Source organism: Scomber scombrus, chromosome 14 (assembly GCF_963691925.1).
Source record: "Scomber scombrus chromosome 14, fScoSco1.1, whole genome shotgun sequence".
NCBI lineage: Eukaryota > Metazoa > Chordata > Actinopteri > Scombriformes > Scombridae > Scomber > Scomber scombrus.
The window spans coordinates 4,471,427-4,490,023 of NC_084983.1; the positions used below are offsets into that span (position 1 = coordinate 4,471,427).

The window sequence follows — 18,597 nt, forward strand, 5'->3', positions numbered from 1 at the left end:
TCAACAGACCTCAGCAGAGTCTCATCCAAAGCTTCTGGCCTGATGCCCCTGACAGTGTTGATGCTGCTTTTGAGAGCAAAGTAACAGACAAAGTCCTGCTCTTTAAAGGTATTTGTCCTTTAATTTACCCAAACTCCTAATCTGACACTATTTTCAAGTGTAGATAATTAACCTTCACATGCATTCACTAAGAAACCTGTTTTCTTTGAATCTCTTTACAGATCGTAAGATGTGGGCTTTCAATGGCTATGACCTTGCACCTGGCTATCCTAAACCACTCTCCAGTTTCGGTCTGCCCAAAACTGTGAAGAAAGTCGATGCAGTAATGTACGACGTGGATACTGGCAAGACTCTGATCTTCGTGGACCGCCATTACTACAGGTGTGTTCAAATGATCTGAAATCAATTCAGATGACTGATTTAGATGTGATGATACATGTGATGATGATGTTTACAAGATGGTGTACAAATGGTGTATCGGTCTAATTATCTTCTGTACGTTTTTCAGCTATGATGAGGTGAGAAAGTCCATGGACAAGGGATTCCCCAAACGTATTGATGAGACCTTCAATGGCGTGACCACCAAAGTGACGGCAGCTTTCCAGTACAGAAGTGAGTTGCGTTTGAGGCTGATCTGAATTTTCCAAGTCATCATTATTGAAATGAGATTATGTTTATTCCGAATCCTTCCGGCCTTTACTAACACTGATTCTCTCTTCTTCAGGTTTCACTTACATCTACAGTGGACCCCAGATGTATGAGTTCAGCTTGAGGAGCGGCAGGATGTTCCGTCTGCTTGCAAACAACTACTTCTTGCCCTGCACTAACTTCTAAACCAACTGAAGAACAGAAGTTATTAATGCAGCTACTGTGAATGACAATGGAGGCAGTTAAAAAGTGTCCATGATTTGAAATAATATATTCAATAATATGGAGTAATATTGTTACAGGCTTAAGGCTATATACTGGATATATGCCCTTTTGCCAAAATTGGCCAAATACTGTGCTTTGCTTATTTATTTTCCTAATTTTAAGTTAATTTAATTCCATTTTATTGTGTTTTATTTGTCTTTCATTTTTACTATTTTCTTACTATTTTATTGCTGTATTAAATTTGTTTAACTTAAAACTTATGAATTTAATTAATTAATTTAATCATTTTTATAGTTCTGCGTAGATTTGCACTACTACTCCTACTGTGACAACACATATGAATGTATGCATGCAAAAACTGTGTATGAAAATAATTTGACTCCTGCAATTTACAAATAAAAGATACTTAAATACATTTTTAAGTTTGTTATGTTATTATTTTGCCAAACCAAAAGATAATGTACTAATAATGACATGATGTTGCTTGTGCAGTTTCTCAAGAAGACTAACATTTGTTTTTTAGCTTATACTGTATGATGAACAAAGCTATTACCAGTCATCAGTCATTGATGGAAATTCATTTTGCAGGTACATGGTTGTATTTTTGGGAACATGGTTGTCTGGAGTAAAAATCAGGATCATCCATCCAGATATTCTCTGTCTTCTGTCTGGACAAAATGTTATGCATCTCATAGATGTGGAATGTGGATTTCTAGTTATTAGACTGGATGATGAACAGTTTGACCAACTGCTGGGGCTGTGCACTCACACCCAAACATTCATTTGCAATGTTATTAGCTGTCAGTTATTCATTTTCAATGAAAGGTAGTGACAGTGGGCTTCAGACACTTTGGCAGCAGAGAGCAGGAGATACCAGCTCCAAGAGTGATGAGATGAAGTTGAGCAGAGTTTAACTTGATGGAAATTAGCAGCAATATTGTTATTTTCTTACCACAGTAACCGCTGTACTAAAGGTCCTGCCAACATTTGTTCCATTCCACATTGACAGTGGACGAGAAACAGATCACCGTGGTCTTTTGGTTAATGGAGATGTACAATTTGTCATTGTTTGTTTACCATGACATAAACAAACAAACAAAGACATTGGAAGACAGTATCAGAGATAGTAGGGATTGGGCAATTAATTGTGTATCAGTTTATTCGTCTAAAAATAACTATTACTCCTATAGATCATATTTTGATCATACCCTGTTTTATTTTGTAACCCATGTACACTTGTGTTGAGTCCAATGCTACTTACTCCTGCCAGTTTCCCCACACATCTGTACTTGATCTTGTAATCAGCCGTGCCCTGTTTATACACTTGTGTCATTTCTATTTCCTGAGCAGTTTGTCATTGTGTGTGTACGTGCTGTCTGTTCTTTTGTTTCTTGTGTTTGTCCACCCTGTTTTTGACTGCCTGGATATCTGGACTTTGATTTTTGTTCTCAATCCCTGACTGGTTTTTGCTACTTCCACTGGCTGCCCTTTTTGTGTATGACCTGTGAGATGCTCAAGTAAGAAGTTTCACCTGATGGACTATGTACTGAGTTGTTTTGCCCTCAGCATCTGGGTCCCAGCTTTGTTCTAAAGCACTACACCTCCTGAACTCAGCTTCATGAACATAAGGAAAAATGTCCAATTAGAAAGAACGAAAGAAAGAAAGAAAGAAAGAAAGAAAGAAAGAAAGAAAGAAAGAAAGAAAGAAAGAAAGAAAGAAAGAAAGAAAGAAAGAAAGAAAGAACGAACGAACGAACGAAAGAAAGAAAGAAAGAAAGAAAGAATGGAAACAAACTCAGAAGAGAATTAGAGTAAATGTTAAATAATAATTGTAGACACTGGTTTATATTAGGCTTAATATATATTAGAAAACAATAGGCATAGGCTATTTATAAATAATATATTTATAAATAGCCTATTATTATTGATAGTAATACTACAGTATTAATGTCAGGCCCTTTCTACAATTTCTATTCTATGTGTTCTATAACTAGCCTACAATGCTTGATTCCACAAGCTATTTGGCCAATAACATGATTTTGAAAGAAAAACGGTACTTTAATTTTTTAAATGACAGACATATATAATAGGGGCATTTTTCTTACTAAGTTATACACAGTGTAAACATGAAAAATTGTATATTTTATGATCCTTGTCAAGTTCAAGGCTGGAATGCTGAACAGCTCTATTGGCCACAACCAACCACAATGTGATGTCTGCAGCACTGCTTCAACGATCTACCCTCTGCCAACGAATGATAGGCTGGCAGCAAGCAGGGTGACCAGGTGAGAGTAGGATAGGAGAGTTGGGGTGGGCGGAGTCACAGTAGGCATGGTCTCCAGTACATCATATTCAGTGTCAACAAACTAAAACACGTGAAAGTCAAAACTCAATGTTAAAATGTATTTTTGTTCATGAGGTCAACTGTCTGTCATTAGGAAAAGGAAACACAATGACTGTGTTGTATGTTACACAATGTAAATCATTATCTGTTAAATAAAATGTATTTTATTTATTCATGTCATCAGTGTGGTGCCTATCATCTCTATCATCATCTATCATGTCTACGTGACATACATGTAAGATAACTCCTTCTTCTGTTTTTAGTTATTATAGCAATCAAAAAAAAAGAAAAAAGAAAAAATCTCCCTCGCACTGTCTCACTGTTCATTAGATATGCCTGATGAAGGTCTCAGAGACTGAAACATTGCATTGACTTGTTAATACAAAAAAAGTGAGGGTTAGGATATTTTTTAAATATAGATCTTTCCATAAAGAGAACTGGTTACAGTATCGGAGGTGGAGCCCCATTCATTCCTATGAAAATTGCTCAGTGGCACATGATACCAAAAAAGTCACTTCCTGAAAACATACCGCACATGCTCTGTGGACCCAATTTGCTCATATAACAATTCAATCATATGGCTCTTCTAGACTTTTGAAATGTGATTGGACTGTGAGTCATTTCACAGTAGTTATGTTGCTTAAAAGATTTATCTGCTGATTTACAGACATCTCTATCACAATGTAAGTCCATAGGAAAAATGGCCCAATAGCATCACATAATTGTATTGTATTGAAATGACATGGTTTGGCCACTATCTCCAATTGGCTTCAAAACCAAGCTCTTTTTCTTGGGGCTTGGAATGTAAATGTACATTTAACATGACAGTTTTGCCATTCATATCACCAGTATGTTACCCTGAAGCACCTCTGTTTAGCTCTGCAAAAATATACAATTCAGTATTGTTGAAGCAAGCAATAAGGTACTGCCAATAAGTGAATTTAAATTCTATGTGTGTTTATTGTGAACAACATTAAAATGTGAACATGTGAAACATTTGAAAAGAAGGAAAAGAAAATAATTAAATGTAACTAAATAAATGAATAATTCAAATTGCCAATCAGGTTGTACATTTTTTTTTAAATCCAAAAGAAAATGAGTAATGCCAATAGGAGTCAAATTTGTGATTTGACCTTAATAATAAAGACCTGCTATCTGCTGCTGAAGTAGATTGGTTCATTCCAAGCTCATTTAACCTCCTTTTTTCCCCCTTTTTTTGTGAAATGTTGGCCATGAGACTGGAGTGAGAGTTTGGAGCACATAAATTGTGAGCCTGAAAAAGAAAAAGAGACACATGGTAGATAATTGTCCCATCACATGAGGTAAAACTAAAAAGAAATAGATCAATACTAATATGTTACCAGTAAGCTTCTGGCGCACAGAAAGAAACACCAGGTGTTGTATGTTTTTTTCCCTAACCACATACCTCTGATCGGCTAGTCATCATTGCCTTTGTGAGTTGTGTGGGTTAGGTTTAGATATGAGGAGTGAGGTGGTTTGGGTTAGGGTACAGATGTCAGAGTCAGAGGCTGATTTTTGCAGAATGCAGGTGAGGGGAAAAAAGGTGTGCCAACTTACTTGCTTGCCAAAAGTTGAAAGACCTACATACACATTCACATGGCTGGCTCCCCCCACAGAAATTAAACAATTTCAAAACACATGTTTTATATATTCTGGCATGACTTTAAGACCTAGACGACTAAAACATTGGGACAGGAGGAGTAGGTTGTGAAACGTTTACGTTTACGAACAATGGATGGTGATTCATGAACAAGCAGTCATAGTAGAGCTTCAAAGATAAATCTGTATAAAAAATTTGCTTTGTCTCACGAAAAAAAAAGTGACACATAAAAAACTGCTTACATTTACTGGCAAATCACAGATTTCATGGAAGATGAGATCCTCGTTTGAGTTTACATGAAAGAACTTGTGTGATATGTCTGTGATTTATGATGCGAAACAGAAGCACCGTGCCAATATAAATAAATTATCATTATGATAAAACACAATCCTGTACTGTTTTATTTATTTATTTAGCACAACAAGAATTAAATAATTATTCCCAGATATATTTAATACAGCCAGTGTGTTTGTTTGTATGTGCGTGTGTGCGTGTGGACATTAACCGCATTCTCTTTAATAAGAAACTGATGACTGATGAATAATGCGGGGTGAAAATTGTTGACTTCAGCATATAATCCAGTGTTGTAATGGTGACCATATTTATGTTCCCTAAAATAGATGAATATATTATGAGTTGTGCTAGAAATAGCAGGACGTTTTTTGTATTGAATTACAACCCTTGTTTTCTGTTGGTTTGATTTTACAAACAGTGTGAAAAACAAATTACTTTTTGTTACATTGTTCAATAGACTACTTGAATCTTCCACTGACATTGCACTCAATTGTCACAAATCTTAAAGGCAAAAATGCTCACGTGCATAACCTTCAGAACTCTAAATAATACCATTGTAAATCGATCAGATGTTTTCTTTTTATTGCAACACTGTCAATCACACTGTCTGCGTTCACTGGCGCCAAGTAGTTAACTCAAGTTGCACAACGAACGTAATAGAACGGTATTGTTCCTCCCATTGTCCAATGTTAGGAAACAGCCACTGCAATAAAGTTATCCATGAATGATAATGTAAAAATGTTATGTTAATTAGATATGTAAATACATACTCAAATAGATATTTACAGATATATTAGAATAGAAAGCCTTATCTAGCCAACTGCATAAAACATCAAACTACAACTACACCTGTAAGTAGATCTGTGGCATTTATAAAAATTTCCATAATCAGAATGATTTTGTCATGGAAATATTTGGTGACCTCTGGTTTAACGAGCAGTAATAGGGCTATTGTTCATGGCATGACACAGCATGTCTGTTTTTGCTCCTATGTCACATTGCTTCCTAAGTCATTGCTTCCTCATAAGGAAAGCCTGAGGGTAGGAGATGACAATTTAAGTGACTGATATTTGACGGACGGCCTTAGAAATCTGGGTAAAAGATTTCTCAGATTAAAACCTTAAGCAATAGATATAGAACGCAGCTATTTTTTTCAAAATTAAAAGAAAAATATGTGTGATTATAAAGGAAAGCAAGGTTAAAAATTCGGTAAATTGCTGACACTGCTTAGAGCATACAATATGTATGAGTTTAAATTCCTAGGTTACATTTATCTGATATGATACTATATATGATGTGGGTCATTTATTATATAAGTTCATCCACTCAGTACTTATAGTATTCATGTTTTTATGTATGGAAATGTCAAGTCATGTGTCACATGATTGTCGTCATAATTACAGGATCATGTTTTTGGAAAATACTTCTTGGCTGCGCAATCAGAGTCAATCTTCCCCGTCATCCATAAATGGAAGACTTGTGTAGTGACTCAAGAAGGTTGTTACTCAACACGCCCGCATCTCTGCACCTACACTCCTCTGCCTATATAACAGCAGCCTCCAGCTCAGAGAGATAAGTCACATTCAAAGAGGGAACATGAGATCTTTCAGTCTGTGCATTGTGTTAGGCTTGGCTGTCACAGCTTACAGTGTGCCGGTCTCACATATGACTGAGCAGGATGAAAAATTTGCAGAGGTATGCAGCATCTGTTGTTGTATTTTTCCTTAAATTTCCTCAAGATTTTCAGTGACTTTTAAGAATCTAATTTGTCTTCTTTTTTTACAGGATTACCTGAAGAAATTCTACAACGTAACAGAGGAGAGAGGTCCAGTAGCCAGACGTGGGATCAGCCACGTGAACAAGAAGCTGGCTGATATGCAGAGATTCTTTGGTCTTGAGATCACCGGGACGCTGGATGCTGAAACCTTGGAGATGATGAGGAAGCCCAGATGTGGCGTTCCAGATGAGAAAATGGCCCGTTACTCCACCTTTGGAAGAAACATCAAGTGGCGGACAAACAAGCTTACATACAGGTGAATGATCTAAAGAGAGATAAATTGTAAATATTGAACTTCCTCATCATTTTTGTTATATTCTTGACAATTTTTTTCTGTATTACAGGATAATGAACCACACACCTGACATGTCTGTGGCAGAGGTTGATGACTCCATAGAAAGAGCTCTGCAGGTTTGGGCCAGAGTCACTCCTCTGAGATTCACCAGAATAACAAGAGGCACAGCTGACATCATGATCTCCTTTGGCCGCCGATGTGAGTACAAAATACATTTTTATTTTATTGTATTTTATAGTTTTATATCAATGTAAAACCATGTAACGTTGCATGATTACAAAGTAACAATAGTACAGTAACAATAGTAAAAAATAATTAGCATTATATGTCTCCCTCTTCTCTCTTGCTTTCTCCTTCTTTCTCTCTCTACCCAACTGGTCAAGGCAGATGGCCACCTACCTTCTGCTTGAGGTTTCTTCCTTGTAAATCTGTTGCCATGTGCTTACTGATGAGGGTATATTTATTATCTTAAAATTAAACTACAGAGTTCAGTGTAGACCTGCTCTATGTGAAAAGTGCCTTGAGATAACTTTTGTTGTGATATGGTGCTATATAAATATAATTGACTTGAGTATCTGAAGCATATCTCAGTTATTACACAAACTTAATCCAAGGAGCAGCAGGAGTAAATCTCCTAGAAAGCCTGTTGTCACCTCTGCCATAGGACGTACTGTAGTGCATATTTGTGTGGTATTTATCCTTTAATAACAGGAAATGTACCAATTACACAATAGTTACATAATCTGTATCTCTCACCGTCACAAATGATAACAATCTTTCCTCTGGTGGCTTGCCAGCACTTGCAGACAAATGTTTTTCTTTACAGGGTTTTAAGGATTAAGTAGGTGTTGAGAATGCTGTTTACCTTAGCTCAAACTTGTTATTGTGATATCCAACAAAGAAGATTAGAGTAAGCATTGACTAAGAGAGCAGATCTGATACTTGGGCTTCCAATTTGTTGATTTCTACAGCAGTTTGTAAGACCTGACATAAATATGCTTCTATTAACAGCACACGGTGACTCTTACCCCTTTGATGGCCCTGGTGGCACTCTTGCCCATGCCTTCGCCCCAGCCCCTGGCATTGGAGGAGATGCTCATTTTGATGAGGATGAAACCTTCACCCTCCGCTCAAACAGAGGTGAGTGCGTGGGATGATATTTTATATAATTACTGCACCATCTTGAAATGAAGTGTTGTAACCGATGTGTTTTCTGCTGTAGGATTCGTCCTGTTTCTCGTAGCCGCCCATGAGTTTGGCCACTCTTTGGGATTGTCTCACTCGAATGATCCTGGTGCACTCATGTACCCCACCTATGCATATAAAAACCCTGTCAACTACGTCCTGCCCCGGGATGATGTCAGAGGCATCCAGTCTCTCTATGGTTAGTATTAACTGACTGATTCATAGCTGCCTGTCTGCACAAATAGCACGCAACTAAAATGTCCTGCAAAAACAATAGGTGTTGCAATTTGATACAGTGCCTACCACTTATTTGATGACTTATGCTGTTTAAATCTCCAGGTCCAAACCCTGATAAAGATCCAGTTCAGCCTGGACCTCAGCCTCCCACCACACCCGATTCCTGTGATTCAACCATGGCATTGGACGCTGTAACCACCCTGCGAAGAGAGATGCTCTTCTTCAAAGACAGGTATCAGCAATACTGCACAGCAGAATGCTAAAACATCTGAAACCAAAGTCAATCACGATTGTTTCTAACCATATTACCGACCTGGAATGTGTATAAAATGTCTATGTTCTTGTGTGTTCTCAGCGTCCTGTGGCGTAACTACCCTGAGAGCAATGTAGCCCAGCAAAGCCCCATCACAACTTTCTTGCCTAAGGCTCCCGTGAACATTGATGCTGCCTACGAAAATCAAAAGTCAGACACAATCTTTCTGTTTAAAGGTATGTGTTCTCATCTACCTGAGGCACCAACCTGATACCATTTCAGGATTCATCTAAGTCAACTCAATGTTTTCTCTTGTCGTGTTCAAAATTTGAGGATAGCGATGCAGGCAACGTTTGAGAGTTCAAACGTCAAAGTGTTTATTTGACAAAGCAAAGAATTATACACAGTTGTGGACTTAGTCTACTTCGCTCGGAAGTTCTTTAGAAGAAGCCCTGAATATGCATTTTTAATTCCTTATACCTTGAAGTTTGGGTGATGCTATGTGCTACTACCCCATTGTTCTTCTTTGTGGGTTTTCCATATCATATGTGGTCATGTCATATGCTTTAAGTTTATTGCTGTATCAGGTCTGTGATCTGTCAAAATATATAATGTATTTGGCACCACTTCCTCTTTATGGGTCCACAGGAACCCTCAATCCTCCAGTGGAACAGCTTAGGTGCATGAATTGTCCTGCTTCTTGTCTCGTATTGTTTGCTATCGTGGCCTTTTGTGCTTACTGAAAAGAGAAGATATACTCTCACTTCTGTGTCTTAGAGTTGAATTAAAGGTCTTAGCCCTCTAATGAAATTTGGAGTCAGCAACACACAGCATCACTTCAAACCAAAATAACCACTCTGTCTGACTTTACATTATTTGATGAGATAAGCAAAAACTTATTTGTGTTACATAATGTCTGATTAAGATTGATAAACAAAAGGATACAAAACCTCACACTTTCCATCTTTTTAATGCCTGCAGACCGTAAAGTGTGGGCTTACTCTGGCAGTAATGCTGTACGTGGCTATCCCAAAAGCCTGAGCAGTTTTGGTCTGCCGATATATGTGAGGAAAATTGATGCAGCTCTCCATGACGAGGAATCTGGCAAGACTCTTCTGTTCTATTTGGGCAAATATTACTTCAGGTGTGTTCAAAGTCGATATTAATTTCTGGATATTAGCTGTTTTACACCCTTTCCCTTCAGTGAATAGACCTAATCATTGTCTGTGTGTCTTTAGCTATGATGAGGCCAAACAGGCTTTGGACCGGGGACTCCCCAAACGTGTTGATCGGACCTTCATTGGTATGACCAGCAAGGTGACAGCAGCTCTCCAGCAAAGAGGTGAGTAGAATTCGTGGCTGATCTGAGTTTTCAAGACGACTGAAATGATAGAATGTTCTGTTTAGTCTTCTCAGCCAGTCAAAAAGAAAAGTTCAACAATTTGGGAATTTGACTTTCTTCCAGAGAGTAGATGAGAAGATTGAAACCTCTGTAAAGGCAGAAGAAAGTCCTCAAAATGTAGCTTCCACTGCCAGTATAGTTTAATGGGAGTGACCTTTTGAGGCTTTTGCTCAGACTCTGTATACCTGCATCAGGAGCTACAGTTTGTGGACTTTCTTCTGCCTTTACGGATGTAGTTCTTTGGTCCAGCACCATGGATTTTTGTTCCTGATGTGTGCGTCTACCACACAACCTTTTCAAGTTTGACACCTCTTCTATATCTGTTCCTTAAATATGAATCTACAAACAGAAAATAATTAGCTTAGCACATAGAACCAGGCTGAAATTGCTAACTTGGCTCCGTCAAAAGCTAACAAAGCACACCTACTCTACCGGCGCCTCTAAAACTCATGAATTAACATGTCGTATCTTGTTCGTCTAATCCGTTTAAATATAGTGTAAAAATCAAGAGTTGTGGTTTTACAAGTTTTGCTACAAGCAGCATCCTTGCAGTCATTTTTTGGCAGGCGCAGTGACTTACACTCCCCACTGGTCGCATGGCAACCTCTTGGTGATGGCAAGACTGGTAAATCACTGCACCCTGCCAAGAAGAGCATGGGGCCCCGTAAAACTACAAGATATCCTATGATAATTAGTGAGTGTAATAGGTGCTTGTAGGTGAATTTTAGGCTAGCTGCTCCCCTGCTTACCAGTCTTTATGGTAAGCTAAGCTAATTTTCTGGCTCCAGCTTCATATTTAGTGGACATATAGAGTGGTATAATTTCCTCAACTAACCTTAGGCTTCAAATGTTCATTATTTTCTTAAACTAGCACAGAAACACTAACACTGAACTTCTGTCCTCCAGGTTTAACTTACCTGTACAGTGGAGACCACATGTTTGAGTACGACCTGAAGACCGGCAGATTGCACCGTATGCTGAAGAACAACTACTTCCTGCGTTGCAATAACGCTTAAACCCATTGACTTAGTTAAGTTGTTTATGTAGCTGTAGCTGTGTAGCTCATGTAGAATGAAAATGAATCAGCAATAACAGTGTTAAGTTTGAATATTTTTTTATGATTGTAAATATTATATTTTCAAAATGTATTGCTGTAAAAATACAATATTCAGAGAGTATAATGATGAAGTTTAATATTATTTGCAAACTGTTATATTTGTATTGTAGCATAGTACTGTGTATGAGGCTTTTCAGCCCGCAGCCATGAGTTACTGACATGTTTGATATGAGAGGCTTCTGTTGTTTGAACCTTCTTGATGATCCATGAGATGATGAGAAGCAAAGCATCTTCAAGACAGTAAGTCCACTTGTTTTTGAACATGTTATCACTGGAAATACTGATGCTGCTCCTTATATCTTTAATGTAATGATACAATATACTCAGGCAATTCATTTATACAATTAAGGAATGAATTAAATAGATTTTATTATAAAGCAACTATTTTATATTGGACAATAAATGAAGGGTTAATAAAATGAATGTATTGTACACAATCAATGCAAAATCAGTTTATCAGTCATAGATTATTTGAGAATACTCAAATAATTGGTGTTTTGGAAATTGTATTTTAATTAATCTGCAGGTTTTAACAAGAAATAATATTTAAATCCACAGTTACATATTTTTATATAAATAAAAAATATTGAAATGAAATCTAGTTTTACATTTCTTTTACCCATATTGTGTTTTGATTTTGGCCCATTGTGTCATTTATCTTTCACACTGCAGCTGTAAAGTTGTAAAGCTAAAAGCAACATCGGTTGTATCAATTAATACATTTTGTTAACCTTTTACATGACCTGCACTATACTGGTAGCACCAGCCATTCAAATATGGTGTCCATGTGTCCTCTTATCAATGAAGGTATATGGTCATTTTGAATGAATTTGGATGACAAAGGAAAAGAAAACAGACTTCATGGTGACACAGCACTGCACGTAACTGTCACACTAACAGCATTAGTTTTAGGTCCAATAGCTCCCTCTCTTGTCTTTTATGTTTACTACACTTATGGTGCACTATTCTCCGTAGAGCACAGTGCTGCGTGCTCTACGGAGGATAGGATGCTGGAATACTTCACCCTAAAATATGTATACAAAAGAGTTTTGTCCCCAGAATTTATATGGAAATGTAAAACATTTTACAAGTAACCCCAATAAATAATGTAACCCAATTTTTAACCTGTAGAACTCAGACAGTGAGAGTAAATGGTCACTTTTTGGATTTGACTATATCATCAACTATCTCATCTCTCTTCTCTTTTATTATATATACACAAGCACCTGGGTCAATGAGTTTGAAAACCGTCATATCTTAAAATTCACAGATGATACAGTCACAGTCAGCCTGCTGAATAATGACGAAATGTCTCCCTGCAAAAAAAAAAAAAAAAGGCTGGCCAAGTTTCAGATGGACAGACCTGTGATGACATTGTTTTATAGATCTTTTATTGAGAGTGTCCTTACAATTTACTTTATCTGTTTAATGTTCAACAAAAAAATGTCATTAAACGGAGTGGTCAACGTAAGCGGTACAATCACTGGAACTCGATTATGCCGTCTGCCTGACCTCCATAAAAGACAGACACTAAAGCAAGCACAGTCCATCCTGTCAGACTGCTCCCATCCTCTTCATCCACACTTCCATTTCTCTCTTTTTTTATCCTCTGCTATCACTCTGGTAAATGTAATAAGGAAAAGATCATCTCAATACTTAAATACATCAATTTCTTGCATTTGAACTTCAGTTTTATGACTGCTGCACAAACAATTGCCCTCCGGGGATGATAAAGTTATCGTGTCTTGTATCTTCTCTGAGATATTTGCACGTAAAGAAAACAATGTTTATAAGCAAGGTGAAAAAAAAGGTATAGATAAAAAAAAAGGTAAGTGATATACAGACAAAAAAAGAAAGTCTTATCTCAAACAAGACACTGTGTTCCTGTTCATGGTTCATCTTGTACCATTTTTGCTCATCATGTTCATGCAAGCCCACGCAACTCCACCTGACTACCTCATTTTACCTCTTCTACCCCCGGTTTCCCTCTCTCTCCCTCTCTCTCCCCCCCTTCCCTCTCTCTCCCTCTCTCTCCTTCTCTCTCCCTCTCTCTCTCTCTCACTTGTTATAATCTCCATTTGTTCTAAATAGGCCTGTTCAGACACTCTCAGGAATGCTTTATTGGCCGGTCACGCATCATTACCTCGCATCCAAAAGACTGAAATGTGACTGTTTCAGGAAGTGGTGCTATTAGAGCTCTATATCCAAACAGAGCCTGAGAGGAAGAATAAATAATAGCTGGAGTTATTTCTTATTTTTTGCAGTAGAAAAAAAAAAAGGAATCATGGAAGGTGCATTGGCTGTTAAATCAGTGATGATGGTGGTCATTGTAGCACTCTGTGGAGCTGTTCCCACCACTTCACCCAGCCAAGAAGAGCTCTCTAAAGCACAGGTAAACATGAATTCCATAGAAATGCGTTCAAAGCTGAAGACTATCTCTGTTTACGTTATTTAATCCGGTGATATTAGAGGGAGAAAGAATGTATTCTGTGGTTCTAGTTAGTGTGATTCATGCTCTGTCAGCCTTCACCCTTTTTCATTTTGTATTATGAAGAGGACACGCTTGCTTGACACAGAAATCGAACAAAGAAACAAAATATATTAATAGCTCACTTAGGCCTCCATGACATTTGGAGTCAGCTTTAAAGCATTAAAAGATGAGTTTGAGCAGTTCAGAGGTTCAAGATGAGTTTAAAGTTGGTATATATTATCTTTAGCCTAAGGGAAAATACCTCAGCCTAATTAGTTTAATTGAAAACTGTGTCTTCCTGTTATTATTGTGATATTCTTAAGGCTGCTCCATGTTGTCTTAATATGAGAAAGTGTGGAGATATACCTGTTTATGTCATGCATTATAACCCAACACTTTATTCAGTTTTGTAACATTTTAAAGGATTAATGTGGGTTTGATTGTGGTGGGATAACAGAGATGTTTCCCATATAACCAGGCTTGGGGAGTAAAGGAATACATTTACTCTCTCTATGCTGTTACAGTTATTGGGAAAAAAGACGTAATCAGATGACAAGTACACGTAGTCCAAATGGGGATTATTTAGCAGGATTACATTTTTAAAACACATTTTACAATAAAGAACTATATACTACTATGTACTGAAAAAGTCCCATTTAAACAGAGCAGAAACGAGACGGCAAATGATCTCACTGATCCAGTTCACACACACACACACACACTGAACCTAAAAGTTAGCAGGGACGTTTGTTACGCACTGTGGCAGTCCCATAGACTCTAGCAAATGAGTTAAAAGAGAGCTGGAGTTTATGACAGCTTGTAACGCACATAACTGCTCTCCACTGATATGACTGTGTGTGTGTGTGTGTGTGTGTGTGTGTGTGTGTGTGTGTGTGTGTGTAACATGTTCAGAGAGAGAGAGAGAGAGAGAGAGAGAGAGAGAGAGAGAGAGAGAGCGCGAGAGAGAGAGAGCGAGAGAGAGAAAAAAGTTAACACCACCTTTTTGAACACACTAATATTTCCATCCTAACTGCTTGTGGCATCTTGTGCTGGTCTTTGTTAATTAGATGGTATTTATTTGCATAGAAAGTGGCACATTTTGCACCGAATATATGCCCTATTATTGCATAATTGGTATTGCAGTAATCCTAAAGTAACGGAAAGTAATCAAATTACATTACTTTAATTTTGTGGTAATTGAATTACGTTACTGACTACAGGTAATAATAACTGTAAAGGAATAACATTTTAAAATAACCTTCCCAACCCTGTATATAACATGAAAAAGAAGTAAGATTTCTAAACACATACAGTATTCTTAATTTTAATTTAAGAGCACACGAGTCCCTCCCTTCCTACAAAACTCTCCAGAATTGAAGTTGGCGCATGAGACACTGTCTTGCAGAAAGAAAGATGAACAGAAAGAACAAACAAAAGCTATTATACCCAATAATCAGTTTCTGTATTTATCCATGCAGTAGGATATAGCAAATGTACTACATACATAATGATTATCTCACAATCACAACAATCACTAATTAATATCACATGAGTAATTCATTTATCTTAGGGAAAGCTTTTATTTCAGCTTGTGTTTATATTTATATTTATATTATATTATAATGTCACATCCTGAAAAGGAATACATCTTCCACAAAAGGTGACCATTGTGCTTCTAAACATGATAACACCTCCTCTACCTGACGTCGGAAGGAGGGAGTCTTGTCTGATTTCCTTAGAAAATGAATCAAATCTCTACGAGACACATATCTATGGTGTTTGCATGTGATGTCCGGGTTTTATCTTCAGGAGAATATGCAGCAATCAAAGTTTCCAGAAAGCGTGTAAAGACATTAGTCAAAATACATACCCACCATCTGTTAGAGACTGACAAAAACAAAACATAGCTTGACTTTAATGGTGGGTCAGACATTCTGAACATTAGGATATATTTGGACATATCATTTAAATAGTGTAAACAATTAAACACTTGAATTGAATAAGTCTATGCTTTATGCATAATAAAGATGAGTGTATGCATTCCAACCTACAGTATGTTGGAACATACTCCTCTAATTGGAGTCTTTGTTACTGTGTTTTACTGTTAGCACATATTACATTTAGTTTCAGATATGCTGAAAATAGATCCGAGTGAAGATCTGTCACTCTATAATAACGAATAAATGAATGATAAAAATGTAATTTGAGTAAAAACCATGATCATAAAATGTAATGGTTAAATTCATTAAATTCAATTATTACATCAAAACAATCTTTATCATTCAACCTTTCTCACATTACAATCTTATCAGATAGATTACTACTCTATTGCATTCATCATCCGTATATGGAGTATTATCTGTACATGAATTGTTTATTCCTGTTTTCCTTGTCCAGGACTATCTATCTCAGTTCTACTCTGACCTGGGTGTCAGTTCTCCCAGCAGTACCTCACGCAGCGCTCTAGATCCCTTTGAGGACACTCTCAGGAAAATGCAGGAGTTTTTTGGTCTGGAGGTGACGGGGAAGTTGGACACCAACACCCTGGAAGTGATGTCTCGCCCCCGCTGTGGCTTCACAGACGTGCTCAGATATGGCCACTTCGATGGTCGACCCAAGTGGGACAAAAGTGTGGTCACATACAGGTACTGCACTGCACTGCACTTTCTCTATGTCAGTATAAAAAGCACATGTTAAGAGATTTGTTCACTATTTTCACCCTCACACTGCCTTAGGGTAACTGACTACACTCCAGACTTGAGCCAAAGTGTTGTGGATGCCACCTTAGCTAAGGCTCTGAAACTCTACAGTGATGTCATTCCTCTGGATTTCAAGCAGATTGACAGTGATACTGCTGACATCATGATCAAGTTCAAGGCTAAAGGTAATGCAGATTCTTCACTGCCTTTAAGGAAAATGTTTGATCAAGTGTTACCTTAACTTTCCCTTTCCCAAAATCAGAACATGGAGACTTTGCTCCATTCGATGGGGAGGATGGCGTCCTGGCTCATGCATTCTCCCCTGGAGAAGGCATAGGAGGTGACACCCATTTTGATGAAGATGAAAACTGGACTCTGACATCAACAGGTGTGGACATTAAGGTGACATGATGCTGCAGCTGATTATGTACCCACAGTTCATGTCCTAACTTTCAAACTGTGTGTTTGAAGGAGCCAACCTGTTCTTGGTGGCAGCCCATGAATTTGGCCATGCAATGGGATTAGCTCACTCTCAGGTCCAAACAGCCCTCATGTATCCCACCTACGTATATGTGAACACAGAGGGGTACACGCTACCAGATGATGACAGACAAGGAGTGCAGGCTATCTATGGTGAGAGCCTGACTAATTCAAAGACTTAACAAAGCCCTTTTCATGATAAACTTTCCTACTGAGAGATTTTACCTTTATCATTTCTTTGCGTTTTGCCTCTCAAAGGAGTGAGAGGAACATCAGCTCTGCCAGGACCACGGCCTGCACCCACATCAGAACCTAGCCCAGACGCGTGCAGCCCGGGCTTGGTATTCGACGCTGTAACCTTCATCGGGCGTAATCTCTACTTCTTTAAAGACAGGTGAGACATTTAAATTTTCAAAAGAACACGCTACTCCATCAGATAGAGCAGCTACTTTGAAAATCACCGTAAGAACTCTCGCCTCAGTGTGTGATCTCTATCTGTTGTATTTGTCATGAAATGTTGCATAACTTTTCCAGACATTACTGGAAGAGGAGCAGCAGATGGGACAGAATCGTTACGGGGACGATTCAGTCTGTCTGGCCTGGAATCAACAAAGTCGATGCCGCTTATGAGAAAGGCAACACTGTTGTTTTGTTTGAAGGTATAAAATCAGCTCCGTTTTCAAGAATATCACATGAAACCAAACTCATATTCCCCAAAAGTGAATTTGTTGTTTCTTGTTGATTAAAAATGACAAAAGGTATTAAATAAAGTTAGAGAAGGAACGTTACAGTAACTTTACCTTTTCATGTCACAGGGGATCATTACTGGAAGGTCAGAGGAAAAACTGTCCTACCTGGTTATCCTAAACCTCTCACCGACTTTGGCTTCTCTCGGTCTGTCACTAAAGTAGATGCTGCTGTCCATGTGCCATTCAAAAGCAAAACCCTGCTCTTTGTGGGTAGTAGATACTGGCAGTGAGTATGACAGTCGCCATGAACATAGAGGCTGAATGAATATACAGTATCGATCAATATGCTGTGCTGACTAACAATCCTCCTTATGTTACTCATATAGCTACAATGAAGAGAGGGGGAGAATGTATATCGGGTACCCAAAATCTATTAACAGAGGCTTCCCTGGGATTGGCTACAGGGTGGATGCTGCTTTTGAGAACAGAGGTAGGTAGCAGTTAAATGTTAGTCACTCCGCAGTAGCATTGTGTTCCTGTTCGGGGTGATACTGATGATACATCCCTCTTTTCAGGTTACCTGTACTTTTCATATGGATCCCAACAGAAAGTGTACAGCTCCAGAGGAAGAGAAAGAGTGCTTGGCATTCTGTCGAACAACAGATGGATGAATTGTGACTAAAGAAACAAATCCAAATCTCTTTCTCTGTCTAATACACACACACACACACACACACACACACACACACACACACACACACACACACACACACACACACACACACACACACACACACACACACACTTGTGAGCATGCAATAATAGCTAGTCAACTCCACATTCTAATCAGCTAATGGGGGC

At 38.0% G+C, this 18,597-nt stretch overlaps 1 protein-coding gene across 1 annotated transcript; it reads left to right on the top strand.

The window, feature by feature from the left end:
- The first annotated feature begins 6,728 nt into the window (after nucleotides 1–6,728).
- On the top strand, nucleotides 6,729–18,418 carry LOC133994337 (uncharacterized). The gene is made up of 21 exons (XM_062433588.1): nucleotides 6,729–6,827; nucleotides 6,918–7,165; nucleotides 7,254–7,402; nucleotides 8,216–8,344; nucleotides 8,427–8,588; nucleotides 8,729–8,858; nucleotides 8,982–9,115; nucleotides 9,861–10,023; nucleotides 10,118–10,221; nucleotides 11,188–11,291; nucleotides 12,530–12,539; nucleotides 13,732–13,784; nucleotides 16,266–16,513; nucleotides 16,604–16,752; nucleotides 16,830–16,955; nucleotides 17,039–17,200; nucleotides 17,306–17,441; nucleotides 17,582–17,706; nucleotides 17,863–18,022; nucleotides 18,123–18,226; nucleotides 18,312–18,418. Exons 1-21 carry the CDS (start codon nucleotides 6,729–6,731, stop codon nucleotides 18,416–18,418), a joined length of 2,802 nt encoding a protein of 933 aa, XP_062289572.1.
- The last annotated feature ends 179 nt before the right edge of the window (nucleotides 18,419–18,597 follow it).

What these genes read in the sequence shown, in the direction of transcription:
- LOC133994337 (XM_062433588.1), top strand. Translation starts at nt 6,729, where the DNA reads ATGAGATCTTTCAGTCTGTGCATTGTGTTAGGCTTGGCTGTCACAGCT. An exon ending in ACAAACAAGCTTACATACAG is followed by an intron (nt 7,166 to 7,253) that starts GTGAATGATCTA and finishes TCTGTATTACAG; the next exon opens with GATAATGAACCACACACCTG. An exon ending in CTCTACTTCTTTAAAGACAG is followed by an intron (nt 17,442 to 17,581) that starts GTGAGACATTTA and finishes TAACTTTTCCAG; the next exon opens with ACATTACTGGAAGAGGAGCA.